The 27,161-nt window shown below is 32.7% G+C and overlaps 1 protein-coding gene across 1 annotated transcript in view; it reads left to right on the top strand.

The window, feature by feature from the left end:
• Window positions 1-27,161, top strand: part of LOC130897564 (calcium/calmodulin-dependent protein kinase kinase 1) — a 509,686-nt gene that overhangs the window by 45,396 nt on the left and 437,129 nt on the right. Inside the window, exon 2 of the mRNA XM_057806493.1 lies at window positions 18,282-18,430. Coding sequence (XP_057662476.1) covers window positions 18,412-18,430 — 19 coding nt within the window. The 5' untranslated portion in view covers window positions 18,282-18,411. The remainder of the gene's footprint in view (window positions 1-18,281; window positions 18,431-27,161) is intronic.

Raw genomic sequence — 27,161 nt, forward strand, 5'->3', positions numbered from 1 at the left:
TCATTTTGAACATTTAATTCAATTGTGACGTTTTTTCACTTAATGATCAATTTCCACAGTTTCCACTAAATTTAAAAAATCTATATTTTGCTGAACAGAGGACTACAATCCTTTTCCTTCAAGGTGCCATACGACCCCCTCTCTTATTTAAAAGTTTCGAAGAGGTTCATATAATTCAGAGGGGATGCTAGATGAGGACAATATTTTCATACTGTGAATTATCAATTTAAGAATAAAAATAGACCTGTTGCAGGTTTTTTCATAATGTTCATAATAATGCTAAAATTGAATTTATTCCATACATATAGACTGTTTTGTATAAATAGGTACAATGTAGTACAAGTTACAGAATCTAATGAGAGGTACGAAACTATTTCTTGTTTTTCATTAATTGGTTGATGCCAGGTTTGATAGAAGATCGTTGAGGTCTCATGTCAGGACCGGCTTCCAGTTTATTGCGGTGTTTTGTTTTCGTACCTGCATAGGTTGAAAATCCTGTTTCGCACAAATATGTTTTTGGGAACGGGAAATACATTCAGGGCCATTTTGACAATGATTAGAAATCCATCATGGATTCTGACCCAAAATCCTTGAGGGGCGTCGCGTGTCGATTTGAACAATGACTCCGTACAATGTGTCTGATGACATTTCTAAAAACGACTCAAATACCTCGTTTGATATACTTTCGGGCTTTTGCTTTCTGAATCATTTGAACTTTAGTATTATATTCATAGGGAAAATACATCTTAGAAGATACGCGTATTACAGCGAGATATTCGTCAAATATATCATCTTTAAACATTTCTGAGTCGCTTTTGCTAATAAGTTACGTAAAGCTTTTGGAACAATGTTGTCTCTTTACATTGTAATAATAAATTCAATCCGTTCAATTTTTGAAAGATATCAGCCATAAAAGACAGTCGCAACAACCAAATTTTATCATACAAACAGTCTTTCAAATTAAAAGAAATATATATAAAGAACATTTCTAATTCCGCTCTAAGTTCGAATAGCCTTGTTAAAATTTTACTTACTTTATTTGGCTGCCATAATCTTGCACTGGTCGCGATTTGATGGAATTTGTTATTTCACCGCTTCATCGAAAACTAATTTTAGATTTAGCGTCAATTTTTTCGTCGCAAGTGCCTGCCTATGCAGGATACAATGGCTACAATTAGATGCTTCATTTTTTATTTGTGACACTTTTCCTGCTGTTCTCTCAGTCATCGCCTTGGCTCCATCTGTATAAATGTCGATTGTTCCAACTGAGGTTTTTCTGTTTTTGTCGGAAAATATGTCTAATTTATCAAAAATTAGTGTTCGTAAGCAGCGGTGTACACATAAGCATGTCTTATTCAAAAGAATAGTCATATGGATATCTCACAGCAATATGGCCAGACCAGCGACATCGGTCTATTTGCAATTGTGTCTTTTCTAGACGTGTAACTAGTTCTTGTTTGACATAGCTTGCCAGATCATAAATTCGACGAGAAACAGTATCGTTTGATAGCGGTACGGTAGAAAGATTGCAGATTTGCAGACTCAGCGACAGTGTGCGTTTAACCTTCCTGCGCAATGCGATACCTTATTAAATACGATATCATATAATTATAGTTTTTTGAATTTTCAATGAATCCTCTTTTTTCACGCAAAAAAATCTGTTTTCTTGTCTTTAATCTTACAGTGTTTGGTTTTCAAATGTCTCGCGCTTCTTGGCAAGTACCATAGAACTATTAGGAAGCAGTTTACTACATAAAAAACAGAGAGTTGAGCGGTTGGAATAAAAAAATCCGAAACTGATGTATGATTTATCATATTTCCTTTTCTTCGCTTTTGATACCGTGGAGTTTGACTCTCCATTCTCATTTATTAATATCTACGAGTAAGTAATTTTAATGTGAAGCTACGACGAGCAGAATAATATTTTCATAAATCGTTGGTGCACTAAGGTCGAGCACAGTGCACAAATAAATAGTGTTTCACAATATAAACTCGACTAAAACGTTAGTTTTTAACTTGTTAACAAATTAACGCGTGAGCAGTGATGCGTGGTTGGAGATAAATAGAACGAAATGAATCGACTCGACTACATGTTTTGTTGATCGGTGTTGATAATCAAAAAAATTTTCTTTGTTTTTCTGAAATCTCCCGGAGTCCCCACAGAGGCTTCACGGAACCTTGAGGTTCCGCGGAGCACACTTTGAGTATGGCTCAGATACAGTATGTTAGGCAGATTAAACGTTTTTGTAACATGAGAGGTTAAATGCAATATACAAGGTGGTCCAATAAAAACTTAATTGTCAGTGAAATTTTTTGACGAGGAAAACTGGAAATATATCTACTTCATTTTTAAAGACGCAGAAAATATATTCCGAAGGTGGCAACTCCCATTTTTCCCAATGAAAATGTTGTCTTAGAAAATACGACTATTTATTAACCACACATCTTTTTTAGAAATTTGATTAAACACCACATGTAATTTATATCTCGCTGTCTCTCAAAAACTCACCGTACCATCGAAGTACATATTCAAAATGACGTTCACCAACCTCCATACAATGATTCAGATAATTCTCAACTCGTTGTCGCACATTACGCAGAACTTCCGATGTTACTTCGCGCCATGCAATAACGATGCCATTAGATCTGCCAAAGTATTAGTGTATGCATTATTGTCGAAATAATTTTCAATTATGTCAAGCCATCATTGAATTTTATAAAGTTGTAACTTGTACTTTTTGAATATCATTCAAAGATAAATTTCCGTTGTACCAGCCAATTGTCTTGTACTGTTAGTAAAGTTAATTGCAGCCCCTATACTGATATTTACACACCATTATTTAGGGCCAGTTTTCTACTAGGCCTCCTTTTATTCCGATCAGGACCAATTCCCTAAATTGCCAAATCGATTAAGGCATGTTTACCACAAATGTTTATCGGCTGGCTATTGATTAAATAAGAATATGGTTTCCAAAATCATCCTTCGTTTGCTTCCTTCTGTGATCTAGTCATTTTGTTTGTTGCACTGAATTTTTTTGCTCCAGTAGAAATCAAATGATATCAATTAATTGGAGATCAAATGAATGAAGGTGACCAATCAGTACATTGAAACTAACACTTAGTTTGTAGAAAAACTTCTAAATCAACATTCGATTTCTTGCAAAAAGAGACAAAGCCTTTGGATTGCCAATGTACCATTTTTTCTGTCAAAAGGAAATTAGAACAAATTTTGGAAATATTTTCATACTAAGTCATTACATTATTACATACGGAGTTGAGGTATTTTTTAAATATTGCTAAGAGATGGTACAGAACTAGTTGAGATTAATTCAATATCCGAAAATATGTAAGAACAGCAAATACAAAGTCATTTCCATTAAAATTTTTTGCTACAGTAAAAGTCACAACCAATAACTACATTATACTGACTATTTCCTTCGAAAAATTTAAGCCAACCAAAAAGCTGTAATATTTTATGTTTACCTAGCAACGATCAAATTTCAGCGATAATACTGCACTAGTGCAAATTATCGATAATTTGCACTAGTGCCAAATTTTCGTCTAGGATTAATAAACATCATTTGGTTTTAATTTTATATTTTAAGAAAAGGAACAATTATTGTTTATTTTAAATTAAATTTTTCTCAGGAAATAGTCTGCCAAAATGCCCTCTCGTGCCTGTCAAATTGTCTCATAATTTCCTCTCGTGCGCATTCGCGCACTCGAGAAAATTAAATTATCGACAATTTGACATGCACTCGGGACATTAATATTGACTATTTCCTTCGAAAAATTTAAGCCAACCAAAAAGCTGTAATATTTTATGTTTACCTAGCAACGATCAAATTTCAGCGATAATACTGCACTAGTGCAAATTATCGATAATTTGCACTAGTGCCAAATTTTCGTCTAGGATTAATAAACATCATTTGGTTTTAATTTTATATTTTAAGAAAAGGAACAATTATTGAAAATGCAATTAGAATATACAACTTTACTGGAGGCCGACGATGGTGTTTCTATGCTGCTTCCACCACTTCTTATTATAATTTAAAGAATAACAAATTTTAAACACAGAATTAAGTTTATTTTAAATTAAATTTTTCTCAGGAAATAGTCTGCCAAAATGCCCTCTCGTGCATGTCAAATTGTCTCATAATTTCCTCTTGTGCGCATTCGCGCACTCGAGAAAATTAAATTATCGACAATTTGACATGCACTCGGGACATTAATATTGACTATTTCCTTCGAAAAATTTAAGCCAACCAAAAAGCTGTAATATTTTATGTTTACCTAGCAACGACCAAATTTCAGCGATAATACTGCACTAGTGCAAATTATCGATAATTTGCACTAGTGCCAAATTTTCGTCTAGGATGTAAACTCATTTTGAAATATTTTTTCACGAACAAAACTGTTGTCAATAAGTTACCGTAGATACCAATTCAATGCCAATATGATGATCGTCAACTACGGTATAATTTAAAGAATAACAAATTTTAAACACAGAATTAAGTTTATTTTAAATTAAATTTTTCTCAGGAAATAGTCTGCCAAAATGCCCTCTCGTGGATGTCAAATTGTCTCATAATTTCCTCTCGTGCGCATTCGCTCACTCGAGAAAATTAAATTATCGACAATTTGACATGCACTCGGGACATTAATATTGACTATTTCCTTCGAAAAATTTAAGCCAACCAAAAAGCTGTAATATTTTATGTTTACCTAGCAACGATCAAATTTCAGCGATAATACTGCACTAGTGCAAATTATCGATAATTTGCACTAGTGCCAAATTTTCGTCTAGGATGTAAACTCATTTTGAAATATTTTTTCACGAACAAAACTGTTGTCAATAAGTTACTTACCGTAGATACCAATTCAATGCCAATATGATGATCGTCAACTACGGTATAATTTAAAGAATAACAAATTTTAAACACAGAATTAAGTTTATTTTAAATTAAATTTTTCTCAGGAAATAGTCTGCCAAAATGCCCTCTCGTGCATGTCAAATTGTCTCATAATTTCCTCTTGTGCGCATTCGCGCACTCGAGAAAATTAAATTATCGACAATTTGACATGCACTCGGGACATTAATATTGAAAACAGATCCCAAGTTTTCACTTTATCGGATTACTATGGATACATAATGATTTATTTCGATTTTTACGTTTCAAATATTTAATAATTTCAAAATGTCACGATTTTGTTGTTATACAGACAAGAATATTAATGGAATTATAAAATCAAACATACAAAAAAATACCGTTTACTGTTAAAAATTTGTATGTAAAGCGTTTATGGACTTTTGCAATGATAGAAACTTATTATTGACTCATTCAAAAGTGTTGTATTTCAATAAGCGCGAGCTGCCCGCGATTCTATACGACGAAAACTGCAATAAGATGCCTGGAAAAAGAAACAAAGTTCGTCAGCATTAAGTAAAAAACGTAAAAATAACGAAAAAAAATTAATTTATAGAATGAAAATAATGAAAATTCTATTACATAACCGCGGTAGAATTAGCTTGGCGTGGGCGTGACTTTTTTGTATCGAGTCAAACCACGTTGGTTCTTTAAATCGAGTTGACTATTACCCTGTATTCAGCAAGGTGGTTCAAGAATATGTACTGAAATTAAATTCATAATTAATAGAAAACAACGACAGCAACGTTTGTCTTGTCAGACTATTTAAGAAATTGATGTCCAAAGGGGCCCAAAAATTAAAATCAACTTTGCTCTAACCGACATCAGCATCCTGTCATTAACGTTTACTACTATATATTACATATTCTAATGTTCTCACTTCTCTCTCTGTCGAAGAGGTTTTCTCTAATTATTTACGTAGTACAGTCATTCCAGTTGTCTCTATTAACTGTTTTATTTTAGATGTGTCAGGTCGAGCTTTTGCAATATATATCGTAGTGAGTATAAAAATTGCCTTGTAGATTTTCGAATTAGTTTCTATTGCAATGAAAAAGCTTTTCTTATTGCCTTCGTTTTTGTTGTCTAGCCTCCCCTCAATGTCGGCATAGCCTGATATTTCTCTTTCTAACTACTCAAATATCATCTCATGCTGTAGATCTTTTCATCCTCAGCCACCAATACGGCATTGTCAGCGTAGCAAAGAATAATGGCTTTCCATACTCTATTCTTTATATACTTTATACACTTTATATTATCAGGTTCATAATGATGTTGAAATGAAGGAGTTTAGAGAATTCTCAATCCTGCATCTATTCGATCTTATTCCAATAAATTTAAGACCACTTTCTCTAGAATAGTGTATATAATCATTTACGAAAATTAAATGAAAAATTATTCTAAAACATTCACAAAGTGCCACAATATCAACAACTACTGATAGGTTTAGGTTAGGTATGCATTTTATAACCAGAAAACAATTGCGGGTTACAATCTCGACTTAAAACAGTTGAAAAATGTTATCCAACAAAGTTGATAAATTCCTTTTCCTAAAAGAAGTAAATGGTTAAAAGTTGTCCAACTTTCAAAAGTTTATATTCTCCTTTCGAATTTAAAATGGAGGTATTTTAGATTTTCTAAAAAGCATTGATCCAATTTGTTTGGAAACAATATGTGAACTCTACTTTCCGCAATAAAGTAATGGAAAAAATTTTTTTTTGTTTGATTTATTCCGAATACTACGAACTCTCAGGTAGAGTCAGAAAATCGAGAAATGAAATAGGCGATCGTAAAAAATACTACATTTTATTGATGTATATAATTAAGTTACAAATCAACTTCAACTACTTAGATATAATTCAATATATAACTCAACTCGAAGAAGTTTAAGAAAAACAAAAGAAGTAATCTATCAAAAAAAATGCAAAAGGTTGACAGACTAATATGTACTGAACACACTATTTACACTACCACTACACCATTTCGATAACCAAGTTATCGTCTTCAGAGACTGAAGGTAAACTAAAACTTAATAACTTGACTTATCTAGTTTATACTGAATTTTCCCACCAATAAACCTTGTGCGAAAAAAATAATTCCAGCGGGACAACTTCGTTGGCGGGAATTTATTCCTTGACTACTGAACTCTAGAGTGGGCTGTAGGGAATTGGTCCTTTGTCCCTATCTTAGCTACTCTTACATTTAGCAATTTGAATGCTTTCAAATGTATCCAACAATTTATTATTGTAACAATTTTATATTATTAATATTAATGTCAAGATTATGACTGGCTGCGTGATCAGCAATACTCGATTTTTTGATCCGTCCATATTTTAAATGAGCTATGTGCTCTTCAAACCGGACATTAACGGATCTCTTAGTCTGCCTAATATACCTTCCATCAAAATCACCACAGTTAATCTCATATACCATTTTTCTCCAAATTTGGTATTTTATCCTTAGGCTTACCCAACAATTGTTGTGATGTATTTTTGGATTTATAAACCAATTTAAAACCCAATCTTTTAAATATTCCTTCCAATCCCAGGGCAAATTTTTCTTGTATTTCACTTTGATTTTGGAAAAAAATTGATTCACATAGATTTCTTAAACCTTTGACGGTGAATTAAACGATGTACCAGAAAATGGAGGCTGATCATCTTATGTTGGATATAATGTAAAGAATCAGCCGGGATGTACCTACACGTAGTGGTATTTTTTCTAAATACATCAAATTCTATCCCATTATTATTTCTAATTACTAAAATATCTGAAAATGGAAACTGTCCATTATTTTTCATTTCAAAAGTGAACTTTGATATATATTTTGATTTAAGTTCAAAAATGAATTTGACTACGTTTGCTTTTTCGTATTGAATATGGCGAAAATATCCATTGTGAGTGTTGGTGTAGTGGTAGTGTAAACAGTATGAATATCAACAACGGTTCCAAAAATTCCAACTTAGACTATTGAAAAAAAAAATAGTATAAACTTCTATTATTCAAGTGCTAGTATCTATGTCACGGTGAAATTTCGAATAATAAACGGCTATTAAGGATACTGATTAAATTCCATTCTAACAGCTTCTTAAAAAGGTATATATTCATATTTTTAACTCTTGAAGGCCAAACACGAATCATATAATATTTTTTACTGAAAATTAAATAAAGTGCTAATATATAATAATAAGACAAAATAATTTATTCGCGGATTGAGGTCCCAAGATCCCAAGCAGGCTCAAGGAATTCAAAGCAGGTGATCACGTTTGGAAAGGGTAGATAAAGAGAACTTTGTTGACCAATGTTGACCACCACTTGACTCCTATATTCCTGTCCTGTTACGAGTATGTTTCCATTCAATACACTCAACATAATATGGCTCTTACAACAAATTTCTGTCCAGATTTTCTTGGACAAGCCGTTAATGCAATTAATTTATCCATATTTGTTCCTGTTTACTGTCCAAAAATTACATTTACGAGGATCGTCTTTTTTCATTAATTAGGCTTGTGCGGGTGTTCCAATGCTCAAGCTTAAATTTGTTGCATTTGCACAAGTGTAAATAGTACTTGATCGTTGAAGGTCGCCTTGATCTAAAAGTAGAATTATATATTCTTCTTCTTGAAATCAATACAGAAACACATTAAAATGTATGATCAAACGAACAGATTTGAAATAATTCGAAAATATATGTAGGAATTTCAATAACGAAAATAAAAATAATGCAGCTTGCACCTTGAGACAGTAACCAACAACTGTTATCGTGAAACATACTCTTCAGAACCCAGTGACACTATAAACAAATCATTGGAGCCGTGGCTTTTGTTCACAGATTTATTTTTCGTCTAAAAATCGAACAGTAGAACTTCCACATGAAACTGTAAATGTTATTGAAATTTGCCCAAACTTATAGTGATTGATGATAACATATGCAGAATTATAGTTTACAAAAATAGGAAAATTATTTTAATTGCCCGAAGTTATAAAGAGGGACATCCAACACTGTTTGGTGTAAAGATAAGGGTGATAAAAATATACGAATTCGGAATTAATATGTTTACTTCGTACGTTTATCGAAATCGTTCCGTTTATCAATTACATTTGATTGCAGAATTTATTGGAAATTTCCAAATTTTTGACAAATTTCTACAGGGTGTTTCTAAATTCGTGTTCCAATGCTCTAGGGAAAATTCCTTGATTTAAATTATCTCTTTCGGGATAGAGATGATTTCTAGTTCATTCCAGATATGTGCAGCAGGGGTAAAAAACCCTTTTCCGACCCCTAAATTCTCCGCCACTGGATAAAATGTTATATTCTTCAAATTCTCAAACTCTACAATCATTCCTCAATAAAAATGTAATGACATTTGACTACGCTAAAATTAACCTTTTTCTAGAAAAACATAATTTTGAGACCGGTGCGAATTAACTTCCATCGATAGGTTAATGGTGTTTTACAAAATGATATTTGTTCGTTAAACTACACGTTTTCTTTGATAAAGTGTTGTTTTTTACTACGCTAAAACGGTTTTCCAGAAATTTTTAATGCAACTAATGTCATTCAAATGATAAGTTTACAAATAAATATGCAGAATAAAAATGTAACATTTAATTAACACATCTTAAACACAAAATAGGTGAAACACAATAAATTGAAGCAACTGCTCAAATTATCCGCCTCCTTCTTTCACACAAGCCCAGACTTTTCCCAGCATTGATAAGCGCACGTTTTGGAAAACATTAGGTGCATTAGAAATTTATTTGTATGTTGTTGAAAAAACCAATTAGAAAATTCCATCCGAGGCCCAAAATCTCTTTGTAAAACATCTTGTATCTTTGCGAATTTATAAGGATGCAATAACTGTTCATTTGCAACTCTCCATACAGAGTTTCTATTTGTATTTATTCAATCGGTGACTGATAGATCTTTTACTTAGTTGTTTGATTCTCTATATTATTCAAAACGTTGTTTTCAAACTTACCTGTACGGGTAGTTCGAGGTCGTCCGGCGGTATTCTTTCTAATATTTAAACTTCCCGTTTCTCTTAATCTTTTATCAATACTGGCAAAAATAGAACGGTTTAGGATGATATCTATGAAGAAACCTTTCTCTATAAAATCTTTCCGCCAATCTTGAATTTAGTCGACTTTCGTAAATTAAATAAATATCTTCTAATTCTTTAAAACTGTAATTCATTATATATATATTTTTAATAATTTATCTTGTAATGCACACTTTCATATAAACGTCATATAAATCACATATAAACAATTTCATTGTAACAACAACATAATTGTTTCAAAATGTCCTAATATTCGAAGTTAGAGTAAATTTGAATTTCTAAGACACCCAATATTTTCCAAAACGTACGCTCATCAATGCTGCGAAAGGTCAGGGCGTGTTTAAATGAAGGAGCTAGAAAATTTGAGGTAAATTTTTGTATGATCTGTTTGTGTAAAATTGTTATCTGAATGGTATTAATGTAAATTTAGAATTTCCGGAAAACACATTTTGCGTATCTTGGAAAGGATGCGTTTGCAGACTTCCCTATCCCGATAGGCATAAGTTGACCCAAGGAATTTCCCCTAGAGCGTTAGAAGTGGAATTTAGGGACACCCTGTAGAAAGCTGTCAAAAATTTGGAAATTTCCATTAGATTCGAATTTAGTGAGACCCTTTATATACTAACTGACGTGGGTTCAACAAATGAATACGGAAAATATCCGAATGTATTGAGAAAGACAGAGGGAAATGCTTTATTCTCAAAAAATTGTTAACGAGTTGTTGACAAAAGCTTGTAAAAAAACTACAATGAATAAGGAAATTACCTTTTAAAATGTACATGTGATGTACATTTTATACATTGTCAAAATTGAATCAGACAATAAAATCCTAATCGGTAATCCTAATATATGTATTAAAAATCAATAACAACATAGAATCTGCGTTGCATGCAAAATTAAATATTAGTATTATAGTTTATTTTAGAAAAGTATAGAGTAATAAAATCTCATTAGGTATGCAAAGGAACCACAGAGTGGCCCAACGAATATTCAAGCCACTTTCATAGTTTGGCATTGATTTCATTGTAAAATCCTTCCTTTTTATCAAATGCAGTTAGTACCATCCGGGTTGGGGTCAATATATGGGTTTAGCCTATCCATTCACAAACACTAAGACTCTTCTTTAATGACATGCTGGACTGCTTTTCGCCAGTTCTCTGGTGTCTCCTTCTTAATGGCTTGATCAAACAGTAGCTTAACGTCTTTCATTTTGAATGTCGTGTTGTATCTTGCTACAAATACAAATACAAAATATGTTTTTCTGCTATATCTTCCACGGCGTATTCCATAAAATGATGTTTGGGTAAATTTGCTATAGCTAATAGTTCTTTTCTTATCAAATTATCCCCAAATTCAATAATTTTTGTGGTTAACCAGTCAATAATTTCTTGTTTTCTCCAAGATGAAGTTGGAGTCTTCTCTATGTGTCAAGAAGGATATTCTGTTATCCATAACTTCTACTAAATCAGCTGGAAGATAATTTATCATTTCACCAAAATAGTCTTCAAAAACATCCGAATCCATGTTCTCGTGGTAATCTCCCGTATGGCACGACAGAAACGATAGCAAACCTTTTAAAAATCCCTCTTCGATTCCAATATGGACAATTATTAGTCTTTTCCCTTTACCTGAAGGCACCTTAATACCCGTTGACAGGCCTTGCTTGAAAGCTTGGCGAGCACTGGATATATTTTTGTCTTGCCACATTTTTGGTACTGTATAACCTTTATCAATCCACGTCTTATCAAGATAAAAGATTTTCTTCTGCTCTGTTCTGTACTGCTTTATACTTTTTAAGTATTTTCGTCACCAGCAAACAATTTCATCGCTTTCCAGTAAAAGCGCATTACGGTTATGCTTTTCCCAGGCAATATCCAAATTTCTCAAAGTGGTCCATAAAAGTTTTTTAGTTATCAACGGAATAGTGTCATCTTGGCCAAATTCCATTAAAATCTTATCTAGGGTGGGTTTTTCTTTTTTTAAACTAAAAAGAGTGAACTTTTGTTCGAATTACAGTTTTGGTGTCTTCATCAAGGACTTTTACTGGTCTGTCTGGACGTTTCTTGGGAAGTTCCACTTGGCCTGCTATCTTTCTCCCCCGCAATAATTTGAAAACGGTGGACTTTCCAACTCCAGTTATTCGGGAACCTCGGTTGACAGTTTCTTGTACAGTAAATTTCGGGTAATCGTATTTTATGCAAGTTTTTCATTCACTGATAGTGGAGAATTATTGAAACATCTTTTCGTTGGTGTAAATTTCGCCATTTTATCACTAATCTTTTAATACTGTGAACACTATTTACGGCTTAAAGCAAATACTGATGCGTTGAACTAAACAAATATACTTATAAAGGTCTAAACATTTTGGGTAAGGAATCATTGCCCTTATGGCGCATGGTTAGTTGGAATTAGGCAGGTTAAACGGTACCTGTTAAAACTGCAAAACGTCTGTATAATCTACTACCTAAGTAATCCCTACACAATATTTCGATATTGACACTTCAGGCCAGAAAACATGCTTTTCACAATTCTCTTACGCAATTACTTGACATTTTAATATTACAAACAATACTATTTCGAGACCTACACCTATGGCCGACACCGAAATTGAGCCGAACTGGACGGAATTCCCCATTTTATTACTCTATACCTTTCTGAAATAGACTATAGAGTAAAAGTCGTTATATAGTATGAGGCAAATATGGATAAGGAAGAAAGAGCCAATATTTTGAATCCTCAGCTCTCTTTTGTAGTTTGAAGATTCGCTCAAATTGAGTCGCACCACACGTACCCCAGAAGGGAAGAGTGTATCGGAAATGTGACTCAATAAGGACAATCAATTATTATAAAGGTGGAAACTGGCAATATGTAACTGCCATTTCAAAGAATAAGCCCCAATAATTTTATAGATTCTAGGACGTCAATGATGGTGTTACTTAGTACAAAAGGCTGCCTTGTAATTTTTATTATTATATACAAAAAGTTGTTCCAGTGGAGTGATGGTTGCTTAGGCTGGAGTAAACATTATTTAGAAGGGAGAAGAGAGCATCATTCATGCATTTATTATTCAAAAATTTAAATTGATGGGTAGTCATTATTTTGTATTTGAAGTGAAATTATCAAAGTCTCTTATTAATCTTTCTATGATCTTAGATAACTTGGGAAGAAATGCAATTGGGCGATAATTCGATGTTTGATTTTTATTTCCTCCTTTATGCAGAGGTATAATTATTGCCTTCTTAAATGTTCATTAAAGTGATAAGGTGATTTAATGTGCATTCTGGTAGACTCGAAAATATTTTTAATTGAATCCGTTAGATGAAGATTTATTTTTGTGTAAATTCACATTAGCATCAAGGAGATATGAAAGCGGATTATGATAAGGAGTTATAGAATTCGAAAATTTTTGGCTACACAAAGTAATTATTAATGTTATCAGATGAAATCGAGATTGACTTCGACGAAGAAGTCTTATTACGAGAATTGGCAAGTCTCCTATTATAATAAATATCCTTGACTGCTCGTATTTTTTATGAAAATTTTTCTGGATAGTTTTGCGTAATTTTGGAGGAAGACAAGAATTAATTTAATTTAATTTAGGTGAGATAAAGATAGCATACTCTTTACAGATATACGTAAATCTTATGTTTAATAAGGCTGAGGGGAAAATAAGTGGATGCCAGACTAGTTAGAGTTTTTATGTATCTAGAAAAGTCCATGTCCATATCACCCGAGAGAATGTTCCAGTCAATTACTAGACAACGATATCTGAAGTTTTGAATTTTTTTTTTTCCGAAAAGATACTACATAATTTGCAAGAAGTATTTCCAGTATTGGATTTTATCGAAAATTTTGTTAATACTGCTTCATGGGCGCGAAACTATATCTTCCATTTATTTAGATTCCAAATATACTACATTGCATCACCAGAATATAGGGCATAGCTGAGATCTGCAATAACCCAGCTTTCTACAGATATATTCGCCTTTCTTGCTTCTAATTCAGATGAGTCTAGATTTAGTGCTTTATATTATTTTTCTCAATTACAATTACACAGATAATGCAAGTTTTTTGTAAGTATATCATTATTGGGAATTTTTCTTTGATTTCAGTAATTTACAATAACTTGGATCATGTTCGGGGATGTCCTTCACTTAATCTTTTAATGTTAATGGTGTAAAATGTTTTTCTATTGATCCCACTATCTGCATAGTACATCCTCGATTAATGAGTAATGTATTGAACTGTTCAAAGGTTAAACTTGCATTTCCTGCAGCTCTTTTGAGGTGGTATTATTCTCACTTCACTCCAACATTCTAGAGGCCACCAAAGTATAGTACGCTTGACGGTATAAATGATCAAGCAATACCCTCGATTCTTACAGCACATGTTAAATCGGATGATTTATGTTTTAGAAGCTCCCCCAATGGTGTTAGTTTTAAACTTGTGGTGCAAACAATTGATAAGATTCTCCGCGTCACTGATGTATCGTCTTAAAGCTGATATAAAAGAGTCTTTCTAGTTCTAAATGTATGCTGCAAGTTGCAAGACAAACAAAATGGGAGATATAACATTTCAATATTTTGCATTCTGTTCTTTATGAAGAAAGGGCCACAATAGTCAACACCTGTAGTGTAGAATGGAAGAGCATGACTCACTCGATCCTTTGGTAAGTTTCCAATGACTGGCTCTATGGTTTTGGGTTTGGCTCTGAAACACTTTATGTATTGGTGAACTGTTTTCTCGATACGAGCCGATAATGGCCAATACCTTTTGCGACTCGAATATAAAATTTGCTCCTCCTGATTCTAGCAGTTTCACGTTCTCATTTAAAAAAAGTTTTAATAATATGTGTATTCATAGATGAATAGGATGTTTTTTAAGATGGGACGAGACATGGTTGCATGTTTGAGCCTACGACCAGCTTTTACCATTCCAATATTATCCAGGAATGGGTAGAGTTTTGGCACCCTCAAGTTTAAATGGATCTTTAGAAATAATATTTATTTTATCCTGAAATGATTCAGATCAAGAAACTTTCTCAATAAAAAAGTCTTCGTGCTCAACAAGGTGTTAAAGCGACGCCTATAGATGTCATTCTTTGAAAAATTGTCTGTAAATCTTGAACAGTAAGCTATGATACGTTCTAGTTTGAATAGATCGGAGTATTTTCGACAGGGCGACATCGAAGTTACTACGTAAGTATGTATGTTTTTCCAAAGTTCTGTCTAAAAACAAAAAAAAAACCAATCGGTTAAGTTTATCATGTTTGAGCCATTGGGAACGTTCAAATAAGGTCTGCGGGGTTCTTGGATGACGGTACGGGTCGCCAATAGATCAATTCTACCGTATATTTTCATCTACTCATCATATTTCCTTTATATTAGAGCATAATAACGCATTGATATAACAAAAAATACGACTGTTGCCTATTTACATCATTGAACTTTTGCGTGTGTCTTAAACCTGTATAATTGTTAATAAATTCACAATATTCACTTCTTTAGTTTGGCTTGCATTCAAATTTTCGCTCTGATACAAATAAAATATGGAATTATAAAAAATTGAAATTTTCATGATGATATGAAAAAACCTTGAAAAAGTTTCTACAAAATGTGTTTCGCAAATTGCTACTTCTTAAAAAAAAAGGTTTTTGAGTGGGAACTTCCTCATCTACCCAAAATCGAGTGAGTGGGTTCAAAACGGTTTGATAAATTGAACTGTATGAAATGAGGTACAATCGAAGAAACGGAGCCAGAAATGATCCATCCAAATTTGTTCTTTTGCAAAATTTGAGAGACCTGAATTAAACACAGTACAGTCGGTGGATTCTGAATCATATGATTACCCGACATAGTCTATATACTAGAACTGATTTAGTTATTCTGGTTGGTGAGCTAATATACATGACTATACCAAAAGAATAAAAGACGATAGAAGATTCGAACACTCAGATATAAAATTATTGAACTGTGTTATTTCGAAAAAGTCGTTGTTTGTAGACATGATGATAGTACCTCCATGAGATGAATCATTTCTATTATATCTGGCTACTGTGGTACAGTTTTTGACAAGAACAGGCTAATTATTGCTCAACCTATGTTCAGTAATGGCAATTATTTGTGGAAAATAAAGTTCCTATAGTAAAAGATATAATTCATCTGATTTGTATTTCAGGGACTGAAATTAATAAGAAATAGGCAGCTTTTTAGAGGGTGCATGCTCCTCTGATCGCGTCATTTTAACTAAAAATTTTTATATTTACATGGAGAGCCACTGGAATAATATTTGCTATGACTTTTCCTAATTTTTTGAAGCTATAGAAGTTTCTCCGTTAAAAAGAAAGACGTGAAGGCGGAAAGATCTGCTTCAACTTTTATCCTGTATGTACATACTTAAAAAATTTTTATTTCACTTTTCTGCATCTACTTCTATCAAATAAGATGCTATCTGTTTTTGTTATTTCACTGTGAAGATCTAATGAACACGTGTATTAAAACAAGTCATAGCTTTATCAAATTATCGGTATCCTACTTATCTATAAATAGATTTGCTTCGACTGTTTGTAACCACAAATTTACATAATCATTATCCGGAAACACGTCACTTTCTGTTAAAATTTGCAAATTTGGTACAATTGGTATTTTCATTGTCCTATGTGTTTCCTTACCTTGATCGTTTTTAAGCGTAAATGACGCTACTTTATCCAGAATATTATTACAGATATAAAGTCTCAATGGCCGTAATTTCTTTGTATTGATTGGTGTTTTACTTACCTAATTACGTTCTGGTCCATCTGTTCGTGTAGTGTAATGTTTGTAAGCAGAAACAGGGCCCATTGTCATCTTTCGATACCCACTGATCTTCACTGAGCTACTCAGCTGCATTGTTTTTAATGCAGGTTTAAAAAACGATTCATTTCTTTAATTTCTTATTTCTTAGACCTTTTCATATTTTAATGCTTCTAAATGTTCATGTCTCTTCTGCTTTAAAATTATTTAAAAAAACTAATTTTAAAACAGAGACCTAAAATCAAAAACATTTAGAAACATTCAATGAACATTTATCTCGTTACCCAATCACAGAGAATTATATATATTTTGAATAGTCCTGGGTTTTTTCATCGACTAGCAATTTCAATAATTCAATAAGCAAATTCAATAATTCGACCACGCGTTATAAATGTAATATGATTTTTTTTATATTATAATTTGGGCTCACTGTACTCTTGACTATATTTTCTGGGACAGCAAATTTCTAACTCTATCCAGTCACTCGATCGTGTAGATTTTCAACATTATTATCTTCTGATAAAAAAATACTACAATTCGTAATATGCAAACACGATCATAAATAGATGAATCAAGTAGGACATTCTGAAGATATCTGAGAAGAGTACAAGCAATGAGAGAACTAAAATACATCTTATCGGCGATTGTTCATAGTAATGATAAGCATAAAAAGTGCTTTTAACGCGATATTGACAGAAAGAAAGATGGAAAAAATTCCATCAAATTATATACATATCTAAAACCACGGTAGGTTACGGTGTTGGAAGATTTGAGTCTGACACCAAATACTTACTATCGCTAGGCTCCTGTATAAACGTCTTTCAGGTAGATATACTGGCTATTGAAAAATGTATGAAAAGGAACCTGTGAATAAAATATACTATCTAGCATGAGAACTCAGGAACTGGCGGATGAGTTTTAAATGGTCTATCAAATATCTTCTGCAAAAGCAGCTCTGATAGGTGAGCTCAATGAGTTAAAACCAATTTCGCTTCTATATTTTTATAGGTTGTTGAATATCATTTTCAAGTAAGACAGTACTCATCCTCACAGGTAAAAAAAAAACAATATTGCCGTCCACCTGTCTCCTGATTTGTTGCTTGTTGAACACGGGATGCGGTTAGTGGATACCCGATCGTCTACTATATATTCCAGATAACTTTCGCTATATCTAGTTAATGATTCAAGAAGCTATTTAGAGTGAATTTTATGCATCAAAAAGTTTGATTTTATCCCATTATCAAAGATGTTCTTATGAATTTGCAATAGTATTGACAAAATTTTTGTAATTATCTCTAATTTTTCAATATTGAACAAATGTCTTCCCTTTCTTTAATTTGTGAGTTGGAAAACATTTGCCCTCCGTATATTATTCAATTATATTCGTATATTTCTGTTTAATCATTTTATTTGATCTCAAACCGCGATGAAGAGTTTAAATCCAATTTGAATTTTTGAGCTTCCAGAGCTGTTGAAAAACTAATTACGGCTTTGTATTTCAGATAGATTGGAATTATTGACCACGTCAGAATTTTTAGTGGAAAAGTTCAACTACCTACAATATTTCAATATCAGGCAGTTCGTAATTTTCGAGGCACAATCGATAAATGACAAAGTAGTTTGAACGTTATAATGGCTGCTCTTCAACATGGTGAGTAACTTCAACATAATTAGTTAATCTTTAGCGGAAAAGAAGTATATATATTGTCTCATCCAATGAATATTGTGACGTTTCTTTAATTGAGCAGTAAGTTTAGACCGTAATGTTTCTTTATAATTGTGTCGGAAAACCCTCCACCTCTATTGAAACCACTTAGCATAGCCAATAAGAAGGTCGACTTTCAGCAACACAAATTTAGTCCTGCCACTTACCAATCGTGGCGCTAGTGTAATAAAAATGTGTCATTACTGTCAATGTCAATTGTGAGATAAATAATCATTGTTTTAAATTTCCCAAACGATTTCTTGATGTGTGTTCTGAATAGGAAGAATTTTATAAAATTCAATGCTCAACATCAAATTATTTCTTGTGTGAAAATCATTTTCTGGAATGTGGTTTCACAAATTTCAATACAAAACATTTGAAGTGAAAAGCTGTCCCATCTATTCCTACCTCTCATCTGCCTTCATTGTTCACATTAATTTTTGAAGATCACAGTTACGCCAAATTTAATGACAGTATAGTAAACCAAGAACAGTAATATGCTGTAAATACAGATTATCCAAGGTAATTGGATCCGGGAACACCTCGGATATGGGAAAACTCGGATAATTCGAAAGTTAAGTTCAGTTATGGTAAAAAAGACGTAAAATCCTGTGAAAGGTTACAAAACTGGTTCATTGAAAGGACAAAACATATAATAGTCACAATAACAGACCTGTAAGCAAGTGGAAACATAGATTATTTCTTAAAAAAGTTTTTGATCGTCTTCTTCACTGCACCGGTTATCATATTGATTATTTCTTCGTCGATAATCTCCATCTGAACATCTTGATTGCCCAATCACGAATGTCTTCGCTGTTGATTTGATCTTCCACGGGTAACCCATAGTTAGTTCGACTAATTCACTCGGATTCTGGTGCTTTTCTGCATGGTCCGTCCTTGTCAAATAAATTTTTCCACTTTTGAACGGTGGTTGTTTTTACTTAACCCCACCCTCATGCATTCCAATATGACACATATTTTAATGTGACTTTTTATAAGGCATCCTTAACAGTCATTCCTTCGTCTTCAAAATCAACATCTGGAGAAGCTTTCGTTGGTATATCCTCTTCATCGCTTCTAGAACCCCTTGGTATAGAGGTTGTATAAGCGAGGTTACATTAGGGGGTAGAAAGATTGCCTTAATACCACCACTGCACAGCTCTTGAGCATTAGGGTGAGATGGTGCATTATCCAATATTAGAACGGCTTTCCTGGGAAGCTTCTTTTTTACTGGGAAGCACTCATTTGATTGCGGTACATTGTTGGCAGACAGTCGACTTTTATATTTTTAAAGGCTCTAGGTTTTTTCATCTTTCAAATAAGCAGTAGCCTTAGCTTCAATGAGCCAAAAGCATAAGCTGTAGCCAGTATCGTTACCCTCTCTTTGCTTTTATAAATCCAGTAGCAGTTCTCTCGGATTTTGGTTTTAGAATGTAGCATTCGAAAATTAAGGCCCGTTTCATCGGAACCAAAAATTTGATCAGAAGTTGATTCGTCCTTGAACACAATTTCTTCAATATTCTTTTGAAATTTAGCAGTAATATTTAGCTGCCTTACTCCATACCTCTTCTTCCATCGGTCCAGCCATCCTTCACTCGCGATAAATGTTTCCTCGTTGTCTCTAAAGTTCTTGTGAACTTTTGTTAACATATTTTTCGATTTTTTCACGTTTTCGTCTCCAATTGCTAACAGTCACTTTCCCAACCCCCAAATCAGCAGCCACCTTTTCTATCGTTTCACCATTGTCCAATCGTTTAATAGCATTAAAGTTTGTTTCAAGAAAAACTACAACGAATTCACAACCATCTGATTCTAGAATGTATCATCTTCCCCCTCCCACGACATGACGACTCGACCAAGCAGACCCAGTAGAGGCGTCTACGGCTCGAACGCGCTTGTAACTGTATAAACAAATAACCTTCGCGGTTCCTCGCTATGAAGACCTTTATTTATGTTTGTCATTTTGTAATGATAGGCTTGGTTAACCCGTAAGCTTGGTTCACCAAGACTCAGATAACCGGGAGTTTTCTGTAGTAATATAAAAAAAATATGACAACACCGTTTATTATTTTATGCTAGGTGGCGGATGGATTCGCGGTAATGATAATGAATGAATTTATTTCTTGCGACGTTGCCTTCTAAACACTGTACATGTACAATTATTTGGCTTTTTTAGTATATACCTGTAATTTTTCTTGAAAAAACTTCCATTATCAAACAATTATGGTTCGTGGTTGTGTAGTTTGTGGAAAAGTCATTTATTTCCAAATTTAAGTTTTCACAGGTTAGTATAGTTATGTTTAAGTCAGGTAAACAAAATAATTTATCGTCAGTGATGGGCCATGTTCTTTGTTACTATTATTGAAATATTTTGTTGCCTAACATTTCTATTTAAATGCTCTCTATGTATAATTGAATTGTATACTGGTGATTTATGTGACTTGGGATTATTTGAAATATATGGTATATAGACATATCAGTTTATACTGGTTTTCTGTAAATTGAGTATTAATTAGGTATTAAAATTGCTATTTGCAGATTATGTAAATGTTTAATATTATATGTGTGTATATTTTCTTTGATTTTTATCCTTGTGTTTTTTTAAATAAATCGAAATATAAAAAAAACGAAATGTTTTTTAAAATAAATACAGAATGTTTTATTCATGGTAAAATTAGTCGATAATCAGTACACCACTGTTGTCATAAGAAGGTACGCATTTTACAGCGTTGCCGGAAAGCAACTCTAAGCTGACAAGGATAAGCCCTCTCCTATTTGCACTTATTACTTTTTCACAAACAATGTTGGATCGCTTTTAGATGCATTTTATCATCTTTCATTATTTCATTCACATTCACAATCTCTAATTGTGAATGTTATCTTAGTGATGGAAGTATCTAGTAGAGAAGCCCAAGTGGGGATTTAGAGATTTACTAAAGCGCGGCAGATTAATATACAGGGGGATACTATTTATTGAGTTCTTCAGATTGAGATAGAATGAGTTAATCACATGCTAAAGAGTGTGTATTCCAATAATCTGACAATTTGAGAGTGATATAAAGAGGATGGTTACAAATTTGTAAAAAAAAACGTTATCTCGATATTTTCGAGCGTCGCTAATTTTTCTTTTGAAGATAATAAGAAAAAATATATAATCTGTCGATTTTGACAAGCTGAAGTAACAAAAATTATGAACGCTTCATTGCGAAACTGTTCAATGCTTATTTGCCGCGACGATTTAGGGACCACAAATAGTCAATCATGTCGTTACTCGTTTTAAATTTTATTTTTTGTATTTTAGAGTTCCAGTTATATAGTTATAGTGTGTTATAATTCACTTGTGATATAAATTGTCTATATTTTGTTGCTCTAACCCAGAAGGGATATTTCTGGATATTTCACTTTTAAATATATATTTGACAGTGTTAGAAATAATTTCAATTTAGATTAGTGACTAAAATCCATTCTACATCTCTTTGCATTCATTTAATTTATACCTAGTGCTTTTAATTTACAAAAATTTAATTCCGTTTATTTTTTATATTGTAATAAACACCAATACTATTAAATTCTTTGTATTGTAAATGTTTAAGTTAGTACTTGTCATATTTTCATTTTATGTTGGTTTTCCTCCCAAATTCTTGCATTAATGTTACTAGTACTTGCTGATAACAATAAAAATACACTATTTTATGAAAGATAGTTTGTTTTAAATAATTTTCTTACAAATACTTACAAGTATTTTTAGCCTCACTTCCCAGGTTGGAGATTCTTAGGAAATGGTATTCGGCTTCAGTTGAAAAATATAAATAACAGTTACTTAGATGGGGTGAACAATATATATTGACGTCACCAGCTTTTTAACGAACGACGTTAGAAGTAAATAATAAAAGTTGGAGAAGTTGGAATAAACGTTTCAGCAACAAATAAAATTATTAAAAAATATAATAAAATCTCATCGAATGTGTATTCAAAAGAGCACAACGAATAAAAGCAGTTATAAATTAATGAACAACTCAAATTTCTATATATTGAAGATAAGACTGGGACATATCTATCGAAAGCCGAAATGGTTGCAACCCTCTACTGAGTTTCCAGTTCTTGGAGTTGAGTTTAATGAAATGGTTGTAGCAGCTGTAGTACTGCGGAACTGCGGAAAAAATAAAATAGGCAAGGAAACGGGAACACAGATAAAAATTACTGAAGAAGGAACGAGTAGGTAGAACAGATGTGTATAAAAAGGAGCTTATGCTTTAAGATATAAAAAACTGAATATTCTATTCGTTATATAACTGATTTTGTGAGCATTAGATAAAAAGCAACGCTAAGGATATATAAGGAAAACTTAACAGCGAATATGAAGAATAATATCACCACAAATTTTACTGAATTCACTTTGCTTTAAACACAGAGTGTAGATATATAGAGGACGATTTAGCAACGAAGCTTGAGTTTTATTGAATTTTTTGAATTGAGTAGGAGATCGATAACAAATTGATTTTTTTTGGAAAATTCTATTGTTAGAATCAAAAATAATTTTTTTATGAGATTACGCGAATTCTTCGAGATAATCGTCAAGTTATGAGACATAAAGATGAACCATATAAATATTGATGTGACGCGTTTGAGTATTCTGAAAAGTCTGATTTTCTTGGCACATTATTATGATGGCCGCGAGTTTTCGTTACTTGGAAATTGACAGATTATTGAATGATTTTCTTATATTCATTTAACATCTTTTGACGCGCTCGATTTTTCCTTTATTTTCAAGCTTTACGTACGACCACTGTATCATGCAAATGATCAGATTAACATACGCACATCATTAAAAATGTGTGGGACATTGTTACTATCATTATCTGACATGCTCGAGTATATCCATAAGGGAGTTTTTTTTAGATATTTGAAAATCTATAGCTCCTTCCTCAATTATTATACATCAAATGACGTTTTCTTCTTCTTATCATTCAAGTATTGCAATGCAATAGGTCTCGAGTGAAATCCCATTTTTCTTCCTTCTCTACTTCCGTGTGTTAACATGATTTTAGCATTTAAGTTATCCCATGTTTTCATATTTTTCAATGGCTGAGGGTATGTTTTGTCTCTTTGTTTTGGGGCACTGCAATAATATCGTCTGCTCTTCTTTTGTGCTAACTTGTAGCATTCATGCATTTACTATCCTAATTGTGTTTTCGTTTTATCGTTTTAAAAGGTAGACCAGGGATTCTTAGGAACATTCAAGTGAAACTACTGCAGAATCTACTTTCTTCTTTAATTTATGCTATGGTAGAAAAATTACGCCGCAGTAACCTATAACATTGCTAAATTTTACCAAGTCCTATTACTAAATCTTAGAATATTTTGCTTTAAGAAACTCAAGAAATCACTAAAGCAGTCAACCTTATTAAACAATACTAGCCTAGCTTTGTGGGTATATAAAGTGCCGGGATGTCCTGACACAACAAGAAATGACACAAATAAGTAAGAGAAAGTACACATGAAATTTCTTACAGTGTTTCAGAAAGTGCGTTATAATGTCCAGAGTAGATAGAAGAAACATCTTCTACCGAGATTTTACTTCTGAGAAACTACGAGATTTGGGAACCAAAAAACGACATACGGTTGAATTGAAATTTAACATTGTTTATAACGTTCATATATGTTACTACACGTGTATTCTCAGAGTAAAATAAGAAATTCTAACATTGTTTATATCATTTCCCATGGTATTCGATCTTCCGGCTGTCACTTTAGTTCGTATTATCAAGACTACTATAGTGGATGCTTATGTAAATTAGGTCAAATGCTGTCATTGTTCTCTTTTCGCAGAGAAACTGAGCAGTAAGTAAGAATATATGTTTGGGCTTCAAATACTGTATGTATATCTCGAATACTGGAATATTTCTAATAAGTATTTGAAAGTGTTTAGCCGTATAAATTATGTCTATTTAAGCAAAATCACTGAAGAAAGAAATTTAAAAATATGCACATATCATGAATAACTTATTTTCCGAACACGAGGAATGTTACAGATAAGTTGATGTACATATCTTTGACCTTTCTGCTCAACCTCGGTCGAGTTATTTTTATTGTCATTGACGCTAGCAGATCTTAAGGATGCAGAAGCGTATCGAATGATGCCTCATGGGAAAAGTTCGGAACCAAATAAAAGTTTCGACTTCAGATTGAAATAGTTTGAACTAATAATACGAATATTAAAAACGAAATAAATATTTCAAAAGTTTCAATATTTATGACCAATCCCTGTCTAGTTAAGTGCCAATCAACATTTATTCTGTTAGTTACCCGTTAGTTAGTTATTCGTCTGAAAATATAGATAAAATAAAATTTTAGTTCGTAGAGTAACGCAGAGGTTATTAGGTAAATTATACTAATATAAAAACAAATCACAACATATTTACTTTATCTATTCTTTCGTTGTACAGGATATAAAAATCTACGATAATTGCCAATTCATCGCTGAGAGTACATTGCAGCGACAAATCATCGCAGTGTCAACTCATTTCCAGAAGCTTAATTTAATGCTGCGAGCTCATGGAAAATTCAACTGCTTTTGTAGATCAGTCTGGATCTGCCTCCAAATATATTGGCTAAAGTATAGAACGCATCTTCTAATTTGTAGAAGTTATATGATTAAAAATACTTTGGCTTTTCAATCATACTGTTTTCAAATGGCAAGTCTCTCTCAGAAATCCATTTCTTAGAATTTGTTTCGCATTCGTGAATATGCAACATGTGTAATCAGGTAACAATAACATTACGATGCAATAAGAACAGGCTGGAGTAACTGGTCATGCAAAAGTCGGCACACAAGCTGTAGGTTAAAACCAAATGGCATCAGTGAGCTTTGATAATAATAACGTCTCGGAGGCACACACTACTGACAGTGGACTCCAATATAATGAAGCCACTTGGTTCCAGGATGAATGACTTGGCCCATGTGGGCTTCTACAGAGGATAAACCAATATAAGCTGATTTTTCTCGGTTGAGGAGCACGATACCATCTTCCCAGCCAAAATATTCGATGTGATGACATATGATCGGGCGATTCTTAGTATTTTCATTCTATTTCAACAGCATAACGGCCAAACTAGTGTGATCTAGACATGTGATGGAGGGCATAAAAGTCATGTATAATATGACTTCTAGCATTCATGTAAACTTGTAAACGAGTTTGCAAGTCCTTAATCTATTGAGGTCCTTCGACCAAGACTCGTAACAAAATGCCGATTCAGAGCGCCAAAATGGTTGCAGTTAGAGGAGCATTTGACAACAGGCTGCACAAGTAGATGAAAATTTGTTAGCATAAAATTCTTTTTTTGGATCTACTTTGGGTTCCTTTGAGAATATACTAATATAAAAATAAGCCTATTTTGGTTAAAACTGACTTGTTTCGGCATTCGTTTCCAATCAATATATTTTGGATGCAAACTTTTTTTAATCGACCATGGAATATTTTTCTATAAAAATAAATTTAACGGTAAAATCAATTTCGGTGGTACAATTTCACATTCAATTCCGATCTATTGAACTATAAAATGATCAAGTGTACTGTAAGGAATCTGAAGAAGCTATACTTAGGTAATCATTCTACTAATTTATTTTTAAGAATGCTCTAGGTGCTCTTCACATGAAGCAGTAACTGGTATCCTAGTATATTTATTATTATTTCATTTTAATGGCACCCATTATAGGTTTCTAAATGAAAAACAGAAGGTTCTTCGTTAGTTTACAAATTCAACAATACTTGAAAATTATGGCCAGGTTATCCTAAGAATTTATAACAGGATTTGAATAAGTATGGTTTTCACGAAATTAGCTCTAATGATTATAACACAAAATATGTTGGACAAACAAGGAAATGTTCTATTGTTCGGCTCAAAGAATACTAAGCTGGTATAGCCAAGAACGCTACTAATCACAATCAAACATTAATAATATTACTGTACATGTACTGTACTGTACATGCCAAAGAAACTATTCCCCACATCATAATTTATTAGATAAGAAGTAAATGTGAAAGTTCTATATTATTTTCATCCGTATCTGATTTGAACTCATTTATTGGCTTAATATTTATGCGAATGCTGAAATTGAAGGAATTGATGAAATTTTTTGTTCCAAGAGGTTTCCAGCCAAGTCTCATCTAAATTGAGACAACTTATATACATATATAAAAATTACGACCGGAAATTCAAATCTACGGGTCAGGCTAAGTAAAAAATAATTTTCTTAATTATTAAATTTATTCAAAACTACAGATCTCTGTGTTATAATTGTAGGCGAAGGAAAATATGTCAAACACACTGAAAACACTTAATTTACACAATCAGACACAACCTCTACAAGGATAAAACTTTTATTGGCAATTCGTTACTTCCGGCAATTCGTTACTACTGCGAAAGATGTGGTATTAGCTCATAAACCGGACAATTTAGCGACTACTGAAATGTTTAAAAAGGCCTTGACACAAAACAATGAATATCCAGTTTATTAACATAGTAAACAAAACCTAGTCATACAAGAAGTTTATTTATATCTAAACATCCTAATAACCAATTGTTTTTGTAGTTCAGTTCATACATATAAATATTCTGAACGTCTATGTAGTTTAAAAAGCTAAAAATGGAATTATGCAGTTATATTATTGATATT

The sequence above is a fragment of the Diorhabda carinulata genome, chromosome 8 (assembly GCF_026250575.1).
Source record: "Diorhabda carinulata isolate Delta chromosome 8, icDioCari1.1, whole genome shotgun sequence".
Lineage (NCBI taxonomy): Eukaryota > Metazoa > Arthropoda > Insecta > Coleoptera > Chrysomelidae > Diorhabda > Diorhabda carinulata.